The sequence below is a fragment of the Hemiscyllium ocellatum genome, chromosome 3 (assembly GCF_020745735.1).
Source record: "Hemiscyllium ocellatum isolate sHemOce1 chromosome 3, sHemOce1.pat.X.cur, whole genome shotgun sequence".
In the NCBI taxonomy this organism is placed as follows: domain Eukaryota; kingdom Metazoa; phylum Chordata; class Chondrichthyes; order Orectolobiformes; family Hemiscylliidae; genus Hemiscyllium; species Hemiscyllium ocellatum.
The window spans coordinates 55266550-55277182 of record NC_083403.1 but is presented as its reverse complement, the minus strand read 5'-3'; the positions used below and the strand labels follow the sequence as shown (position 1 = coordinate 55277182).

Genomic DNA, 10633 nt, shown 5'->3' with positions numbered 1-10633 from the left:
GCCGGTAGCGACTTTTCTTCTGGTGTTTTACCATCAAGTACCTGCCCCGTTTCTATGCGGCACACGCCGAATCAATAGAAGTTAACAAGTCCTCCAAACATTCCTGCTCTCTTTGTTTAACTGAGATCCACTCCTCTGAGAAAATAAAAAAAAGCAAGGGGGAGAGTAAAATCTTTGAAGTATATTTAACCTGAAAAGAATCAGCCAAGTAGACTTAACTTTAGTCACTTATTTTCCCAAAGTTTTGTTGGTCGCAATAAAAGAAGGCAAAATTTATGGAGAAATTATACAGTGAATTTGTCACTTAAAATATCGTAACTGTCGACCGGACAATAACACAAGCTGACGATTAATGGTCCCGCCAGACCTTTGATTCACAATCGCCTTTTTTGCGCCCTTGACAAATTGGATTTTAGGAATGGGAAGGTCGCCTGGGCCATTGTTCCTGGCCATTTCGAGCACTTCATTATTCAGTTGGGTAGGGAAAGTCTCCATGTGTGTCTCTCTGACCCTCTTGGCTGTGACTTGCAGCTGTGATCGCACCAAAACTCTCTCACCAAACTGAGGCACTCTGTGCATTTTGCTGCAACGCAGCGTTCCCCCCTTTGGATAGAAAAAGCGCAGCGCACGGACTCCATCGCGTCATTTTGCAGGCGGAGACCAGTCTGTGTCCATCTCTCTCTCTCTCTCTCTCTCATCTGTCTCATCTCGCTGTCAATCCATCCCTCTTCCTTCGCTCCTTCTTTTCCTCCCCCTTGTATCCCCGGAGCCATGCAAACCCCCCGGAGCTCGGCGATCACCGTGACCGCGGATAGCACCATCCCAGCCGGTCTGCGCTTGGGTCCTGTGCAGGGCATTTTTAGGCTGGGAAAATATATGTCCGATCGCAAGGAGCATTTCAACCGGAAAAAGGTAACAGTTTTCGTTGCATCACTGTTAACATTTCAAATACAAATGTTCCCCTAGTAGTTTGTAAATTTGGGAACTTCGAATCAGTTGGTAGTTTCGTAGCAGCTGCGAGAAATGCGAGGTGTTATTTTTTTCACAAATAATTAAATAAGCAAAACGATACTACAGGCCAATTCTTTATGAAAGGATATTACTAGGCAAAATAACAAGCCTATAATCTTTAGGATCTGTGAGTGCTGCTTTAGATTGTCTAATTGCATCACTTGCTCGCTAATTGTTAGTTAATTGTATTTTCCTGGGAATTACCATAGTCTGATAACTTCTGTCCGAGTTATTGACAAACTGCTTCAATTGGATCCAATTCCTGCATTCGTGTTTAATAGGACTGCAATTAATAGCGCGGCCAGGCTTCTATTAATGATCGTATTCTGCTTTTGTTGAGAGATTGAGAATGTTTATTGTAGGTGATCTTGCATGCTTATAGTTGGAATTTTAGTAATCCCTTTCTTGGTATAAATCGTGTTCTTGAACATCCAGGTATCATTTCTTTAGTATAGTTAAATTAATCGAATCATAAGCAATTGGATTATTTTCAATTAATCCACATTTAGCAGTGAAATTGAGAAGAACAAGTTGTTATTAACTAAACAGTGCTTCATCTTGTTGTTGTTAGTTATCAATAGTTGAACTGCATTGTACAACACAATCACGATTCATGTAGTTTAACTGCGGACATGCTTGTGTATGTGTGTGTGTCTGGTAACAGAAACTTACAGACCAGATAGTGTTATTCAGGTTGATTGTTTTCACTGTCCAACGCCGCATTTTCTCATGGACCTCCTTAAACAGGTGCAGATGTCGTTTCGTATGTCATGGTCAGATTTTTGATTTTTTAACCAATCCTCTCCCCGTCCGCTCACCTCCCCCCCCCCCCCCCCCCCCCCACCTCACCACACGCTCTGACGAGCCATGTTATTTATTCCTCGTCGGTTTCGATTGTGTTAATAGTCGCTCTGCCTAATTACAGTTCACTTTCCCCAAGCGACTTTCAATGGCCGCAATTGATCCACCCCACCCCAATATTTTGTTGGCCAGCTCGCTGCATCGAGAATATTTCAACGTCTGTTAGTTGGGGGTTATCTGTTTAGAAGCCAGCATGTTTTTTTTAGCGAACATAATGTAAGGTGTAAAACAAGTGAGGAGATAAGGCCGGCTGCTCCTTAAAATTCAATTATCCAATCGGTCAATTGCCAAAAGTGAACAGGTGTCAGTAAAACGTGTCAATGGGAGCTCTTTGTACACTGATGCTATACTAACCGCCTGAAAATAGTCTACTTTGTGAACATGCTTTTCAACGCGAATTTATAGTTGATGCTTTATTGATAAACAAAACAAGGCTTTTTCATTGTTGTCCTTTTAAAGTTTAATCGCTTTCCTTGAATTCTTAATACGTGGGCAAATTAAATTTTCATTGAACTACAGACATTTGAGAAATAACTGAAGATTCAAAGGTGTGATTTTTAAAAATATTTCCAACGACATGGAATAAACGGAAACTGTTAGATGCAACTTCTGTCAAACATTTTTTTTCTGCCTTCTGCAAAGCTATGTTTTCCCAACTTCCTCACAGTCATTATAATTTGTCGCGGAATCAGCTCCCCGCCAGATATCTTCGGATCACTTTTTTCTTTAGCATAGCATGGAATTTTTATTCGATAATTTTAATTTCAATTTTCAGCCGCGCAATCTGCCTAGCATAATAATGATTGCTAAATCAATAACAAACAAGACTTAAAGTGATGCACGCCTTTCGTCCAAAACGTCAGATTTCTAATTTAGTTTTAGATCTTTTTAAAAGATACCCTTTGCCCTTTCTGAATGTAACTACATAACGTGATGGGATTGCTTCTGTTGCAAACAGACTAGGCAAGTGAAATCACTGCGTGCGAATGAAAAGAGCGTTGAAAAATAACGCAATAAAATTAGAAGGAGCTTTCCTAAATTGCGGTTCTGGGGATGTATTTCAGGTACGCTTTGTCAGAGGGCATTTGGTTGATGAAGCTGGAGACTCCGTCCCGGAATGGATAGAGTTAATCCGAGCTGCCAGACACATTCAAGAGCAGAACTTGGAAGCGATCACTGACCTTCCTGGGGGACAGGTACATTACATGACCTTTCTGGCATGGTTTGTCTTTTTTTAAAAAAGAAATCAAACTAACAGTTTATACCACAAAAGAGTAAATCATAAAGAATCCTTAGATTACTGTATCTGCTCTCCTCCGCAGATCTTTTACAGAACGCTGAGGGATATCCAGCCTGGGGAGGAGTTAGCAGCATGGTATTCCAGCACTCTGGCTCAGTGGTTCGATATTCCAACTACAGCCACACCGACACACGATGAGAAAGGTAGGAACTAGCACCTGAGTGTCACTGGATAAGAGCATAAAGGAGCGCTGAAAACATTTCTTTAGTTTGAAAAATATGCATTTAATTCAATAACATTTCTAGGTAACTTGGCTGAAAGATTTTTTTCTCTGCAGAAATATTTATGTACGTAAAAACAAAGGTGCATAATGTGTGGACAATATAAACACAGATTGCTTGTAAAGATAAGGTACCTGTGAACATGGATATAGCTGATAGGTAAAGGCAGAGTGATAGTCATCAATATTTATTCAAACACCTAGGCTTATTGCAGGATTTCAGTGAGTTGTCGCTGTATAACGAAAAGTATGATTAACAATTATGGTTGTTACATTTTCTCTTAATGGATAACGAAATTTGCTGTTCGAGTTAAGTTACCGTGGATGAACCAATGATTTTTTCAAATGCCCAATCCTAAAATTGTTGGAGTAATCTGCGACTTATGCAAATATGCTATGCGTGACCTTAATGTTTCCGTGGGTCCTTTTAAATGTCGTTCGACAAGTTAGTTCACTTGCTTACCATTTGTAAGAATGAAAGTGCTGCAATCGTTGCATTGATCAGTTTGAATGTTGTGAAGTCCGTGTTTCCCCAGTGACACGCAGCATGTGCGTTTACAGACTACTGCTTGGTAAATTATTTTGCATTTTTTTCTGCTTGGCCGAATTAACAGGAATTTTGAGAGGTGTTGGCGTGCCACTTTCTGCGAATTTTCAAAAATTGATTGCAATGAGCTGTCAATGGATCTAGGAGCGGGGGTGGGTGAGAATTAAATTCATTGCCGACCCGTAAGAAGCAGTGAATTACACACATTAACTTATTCTAAAATCCTGTTGCTATACGAGAGTCAAAATATTGGCACAGTGTATTCAAAGAACTAAGTTGAACTCGATAAACAATTGGGATAATACAATATGCCTCAACCAAATAGCACAATAACTTGTATTTGCAAGAAATGGATTGTCGATCGATAGCAAGTTGCTACTTTCAGCTTCAGCCACCAAACCTGAGGTTTGAATCTGACTCACTGAGTCGCGATGTGAATGAAGAACGTTTCTATCTCACCGGCAGAAGCAATTAATGACACACTAGTACAATGTTGACGTCGAACAACTGAACATCTCCTCTGAGCAGATAGTCTTTGGTTCTATTAACCTCAAAGTAGAAGAGGAAAACCACTGCAAATATATAGTTCGCTGCTCAGGTTTGAATTTAAGAATACGATTGAAAATGTTAGCATGGCAAAAGTATTTTTAACTAATTAAAACGGATTTCTACTAATCTGTCGGAGAGATGTACTCAGCATTTCAATGTTGATGAACTTGGCAAAACTTAGCAAAGGCTCAATGGGAGAAAAACATACCTCTTTGATTCGAATTGCAAAATAGACCGAAATTGTTGCCAGGCCACCATTTTATCACATACAGTTCTTTGAAATTATATACCTTTGTATTTATCGACCGCTGTACAAACCTATTTTCGAAGTGATAGAAAGACTTGAACCATAACAATAGGATAGATGTACATTTTTCCAGAACTTAATACAATGCATGTTCGCATGATTGCAGTTTATTTCGTATATTCATATGCAGGTCATATTTAGGGACAAGGTAAGATTAAAGAGGTAACACAATATAACATACAGTACGGACGTTTCGAGGAACTTTGGACATTGTTTCATTGCAGTTTGTTTTGATTTATGATTATTACTCCAGTTAAATTCTAACTGCGTTTCGTAGAGGTACAATTGATCAAACAAATAGTAGATAATTTATAGTTGAAATATTCAAAAATGGAGTTTATGAACATTCCACGATTTCACGTCTAGGATAGATGCTATTTATACCAGATCGGAATGTTGAAAGGAGTCCTGATTCCAAACTCTGCGTGGATGCAACATTGCATTCCTCAAAGGATTAATAACAAGAGATCCACTGATGAACTCAGCTATTTAATCTTATTTTTCAAAGGAAGAGGTGCTGGTGGTCTCGGTTGGGGGAAGGGGAGGATCGACACTTTTTTTTTGGTCTCTAAACTAAGTTGTAGTTAATGTGGAAAGATTACTGAAGAACGTTGCTTCAGCCAAAGCGGTTTAGCAATTACAAGTCAGGTTTGCAGACGCTTCCAAAGTCAACAGATAGCATGTAGACCCTTTGTTTCAGGCTTCCAGTTCTGATCATATCAAGACCACCTCCTGGAGTTCATCGTGGATAGATTGTATATGCAGGATGCTGGCATGATGTAGCACATAACAGAACGACAATTGCTTTCCATTTTTGTGGTATAATACAGATGCTTGCTAACAAGTAGTGTTGGAAAGGATATAAGTGTTCATTTCTGAAGTATTTACAGGTATATATTTCAATAAGAGTTAACTAAGCAGGTAAGATTAAATCAATTCATCACTAATTATGTCAATGAAATAGTAAATATTTCGGACACTTCTGTTTGTCGTTAGTAATGTTGAGATCATTTACATTACCTGTTCTGAACACTCTCTTAAAAAGCACTTCACTTTCAGCGTGACGATATAACACCCAGTTTCTTGCTGACTTTGAACGCAAGTAAGTGAATCGACATGGCAATAGGCTACAATTTCTTCTGAACAGTCTGCCCCCACCTGGGATACTATGTTCTTAAACACTAGCTTGCTTTGCAGTTCAATCTGTCAGAGAATGGGCAACGCGATGAGCAATTCTGAATATAATTGCCTCTGCATTTTAAAGTTTCGATTGGAAATGCTCTACCTGATTGATTATCCACCTTGCATAACAATCTTTTCAAAAGATTATTTTAGACCTAATACTGATTTAAAACAATGAAATCATTTTAAAATATTGTAATGCAACATGTTATATTGCAATGCAATCTCTGCGTTTTGATCCGATCTCACGATTTCATCTTCACACAACATAATTATTGAGAAAACGCTTTACATAAAAGCAAATATTGAACAGTTCATGTTCCAGGGATAAAGTTCACTCGTTTCAAAGGCGCTAGCATGAACTGATGTTTAATCAATACATTATCGGTGTGAACTTAGACTGTAATTATTTATATGCAGCTTTTAGAAGTTTGTAAGCTATTAATGTGTAAGCTTTAAATGTGTAATGTGTAAGCTATAATGTTTGTAAGCTATAAAACTATTCAAAGTTTTGTTTTTTTTAAATACATTTAAACAAGCTGAATATTTTGGGGAAATGTACATCGATTTTTTTTTCTGTTTTGCCGGCACAGATTTGGAATTAAGCATTCGAAATTAGATTTTTTTTAAGTTTCAAGTTTCCATTGTATTCTTAATTGATACCAAGGTTGATATTTGTAAACAGCTGGAGTTCATGCTGATTTTGAAATAGCAAGTAATAATAACTTACAATATATTGAATGAAGTATCAAATATTGTATTTTAACTACACACATGGGAACCATTTATCCAGGTTCAAAAGTACCTGATGTACGCTTTTGTTAAATGCGTTCACTAAGGTAGAATCAAAACGAAATTAGCAATACATTAAACAGACCAAATGCCTTTGATTCGCACTAATTCTTAGCTAATAATCAGAGGACTGATATATTTTGATCCTTTAGACAGTTTTGCAGTTGAAAAGCTTCGGAACAAAGTTTGATCTTTGCAACTGTTCAGAAATAATCTATATTGTTAAGGTCAATGCAGGAAAACAGTCGATTAAATTTTAAGTATACGTGCAATATTGGTTCGAGCACCACAAATACAATTGACACCGCATACATGTGAGAATGGTGGAGCAGCAAAATGTAAGAAATCTAACGGTTAATGGTACTGAGCTACACTCATCAAGGAACTCTATTTGGAAAGGAGCAAGCAAAGGAAGTGATGTGGAAAGTAAGGGAAGAGAGGAGAAAGAGCGGAATTTAAGAAAAAAACCCAGAAAGAATTGCAGGAAGAAAAATTGAAAGAAATCAAAACATTCATTTACACAAAAAGATAAAGCAAAAAGATCAAGCAACGGTAAAGGTTAAAGATGATTGTGCAATATACAGAACCGCACTTTAAGTTGGAAATGAATAGATCGATGTCATTCTCCCGTTACAATTGTGAGCACCTAAACTGACTGCTGGTCTTCCGATAGCACCGTTTATACCCTCGGCATTGTTCCGATTTTAATGCGAAGCTTATGATATATAGTTTGTTCTTTGACCAGTTTGTTCAACTCCTTGCCATACGCCTCCTTTCTTCAACATCAACAGATGGGCCAAGTGCATTGTTTCAAGCGCCCCATGATTTCAAGGAACAGCTGTTATCACCTCCAAGGCCTGCAAAGGCCAAAGCATTAACTGTCTAGGTTGTTAATGTCTGGTCAGGCTTGCGTTTCCTCCTTAGAGAACTGCATAATGAAATAACAGGGCTAGGAATTACATATAAATTATCCAACCAAGCTCATTTGCCTCATTGACTTCCTTTTACATTTATTACCATTTAATTTGGAAAGTTATCGACTTGGGTCGCAGAAGCTGGGCTGGTGTGTTGGGAGTGTATTCTAACCGTGAGCAGTCTATCACCGTTTAAGCATCATTTTAATAACCGCACGACCTGCTTTGCAATCGATAATTTAGCTACACAGTTCGTTCTTGGGATATGGGCATCACTGGGTCCTTTATTGCTGAGAAATGGGTAATAGTTTGAAACGTTGATTCCCTTTTGTATTCGACAGTACCCTTTGGGGTACAGTATTTGTAGATGTTATTTGTGGGTTTTCTTTGTGGAAATGTTTACAACCTTATCGCAAACTTAGTCTTCTTCTCATTCATCTCTTTAGGGGAGGAGCGTTACATTTGTTGGTACTGCTGGAGAACGTTCAAATATCCGAACACTTTAATAGCTCATATCCACTTCCACTGCGCTCTGAGCAACGGCAGGGGCTTCATCAACAGCGAACAATGCCGAATTTCAGAGACTTTCACCAAATCTCCGAAAACCGCCGATATCTCCAGCTCATCAGCACCGTCGAGAAATGGCCATCATATCTCCTCTGGCCCAACAGACGGGGCTAAACGGCCTGCATCTCCAGTTTTGGCCAAAATGATTATGACCAAGAAGGCAGTGGGAGCAGAGGAGGAGCAGGACAGAGCCCTGGACATGAGTGTTAATTCAGCCAGGAGCCATGGAGCTCTGACTACCATCAGCGGCGGCACCTCCTCAATTGTCAACGCCATGGGCTTTCACCCCGGGATTAGATCTGCGTTTAAACCCACGGGATTATCGAAATTAATTTCGTCGGATCCAAGTGGGGACAGCGGCGCTAAAGCAATTGGATTGGGGTTCAATAAAGTGGTGAGCAGTCTGAAATCGCCCCGCTCCTCTGGGGAGAGCATGGCGGGGGCTCACCCAGCCAAATGTGTCCATACCATCGAGCCGCCCCTCCCCGCATGGCCGTGCAGCAACACCAACAGAGGCTTCCCTCTCTTCCCCAGTTTCGAAGAGACTTCTGCGTTCAAACATGTCGAGAGGGGCCTGCACGCCAGCTTGTCTCCGAGCCGTTACACCCCGATCCCAACCAGCGTTCACTTTGAGAGGTTCTCCATTCCTCCCTTTGAAGGAGGTAAACCTTTCGCCGGAGAATGCAACATTCCCATTATGCCCTTAACGGTTTACAATGGCGAGCTTCTGTACAGTCCTCCCTATTACCCCCTAAAGTTCCACTTCAGCAACTTAATTAAATACCCCGAATCCGTCACCTACTTCGGAGCTCCATCTCTCAACCCAGAAATTGGTTCCATTACCAACATCGACAGAGAGATCGCCATGCACACGCAGCAACTGTCCAGCATCGCTGCAGAAAAGAGCAGGTCCCGCCTGGAGTCCATGTCCACCAGCAGCGCGTCCAGTGGCAAGCCCAAAAAAGGTCACCTCTGCTTGTACTGTGGGAAACTCTACTCTCGGAAATACGGACTGAAAATCCACATGCGGACACACACAGGGTACAAACCTTTAAAATGCAAAGTTTGCCTTCGGCCCTTTGGGGATCCCAGCAACCTAAACAAACATATCCGTTTGCACGCAGAGGGGAACACGCCTTACAGGTGTGAGTTCTGTGGCAAGGTACTTGTCCGTCGCAGGGACTTGGAGAGGCACGTTAAATCAAGGCACCCGGGGCAAAGCCTACACAAAACAGAGAGCAAAACGGAATCATCTTTCGACGACCCTGAGCAGAAAAGTGACCACAGTAACGAGAGCGACGTAGATGTCTGCTTCACAGATGATCAAAGTGATCAAGATTCAGGAAAGAACAACGATCAATGAACAGTTTGGAGAACTGACCCCAGTAAACACCGAATTGCCAAAAAAACCCCAGAAAATGCTTGAAGCATCTATAAATGCCTGTCTATTTTGTACATAAGATGATAGGAATTGTGCCTTTTCGGTGACTGTGATAGTAAAGGATATTTATTAGGGCTGAGCAATATTCATAGCTCCGGCTAATGCAATGTATGAATGCCAAGTGATCGTCGCTTAATAAATGACTATGGAATTACAAATAAGATGAAAACATCTGTGAAAAAAAAACTCAAATTCAATATCACAAGCATGATTAAAATAAATCATCAGTGCTCTTCCGTTCAGTTTTTTAATCCGTCGATGTAGTAATTTGTCATAATGCAACGTTAATATCAGCGAAACATTTCAATAAATGGAATGACCCTCATTTAGAAATCATGGTGACAAATAATTTGACAGGTCCGGAGTGAATATCAATCATTTAAGCAAATGTATGAGGGTCAACAAACTTAATTTGCAGACAAAGCTAAAAGTGACCTATGATGTAGAGCTGGGAGCAATTACTCAATTTTGTGTGAAGTCGCGTCTATAAAGGGACAAGTATTAAAGCACTATAAGACGCGCGCAAAACATGACAAAGGGACCTTTGTTGATAGATTAGTACTTAAACTATTTAAAATAGGGCATCAATTATTGTTCTGATCATCTTTATGTACATATGTTTTCAGGAAACATATTAGGAGCATGAATCGAAAGTATGTGATAATGCTATATATAATTTCAGAGACGATATAATTATTTTGTGAAGTAGAACACTATGTTGTGTATTTGTGTTTTTATATTGAATGATGTACAGTGCACTTGGTATTCGCCTTTTCGTTGCATCGCGTTGTGCGAGAATTTCCGAATAAACTCACTTAACATTTTGAAGATTTGCTGTTCACCAAATCTATTTTTTTTGTGAAAGTTTCTGAGTAGGTTTGTTCACATTTTCTGCTGTCGGGTTCTAAAATCTGAAATAATTCTATGAATTCGAACTTACAT

At 39.7% G+C, this 10633-nt stretch overlaps 1 protein-coding gene across 1 annotated transcript; it reads left to right on the top strand.

Annotated features, from left to right (window-relative positions):
* The first annotated feature begins 771 nt into the window (after positions 1-771).
* On the top strand, positions 772-9613 carry prdm13 (PR domain containing 13). Its single transcript, XM_060820730.1, has 4 exons — positions 772-912; positions 2937-3068; positions 3195-3315; positions 8130-9613. Exons 1-4 carry the CDS (start codon positions 772-774, stop codon positions 9611-9613), a joined length of 1878 nt encoding a protein of 625 aa, XP_060676713.1.
* The last annotated feature ends 1020 nt before the right edge of the window (positions 9614-10633 follow it).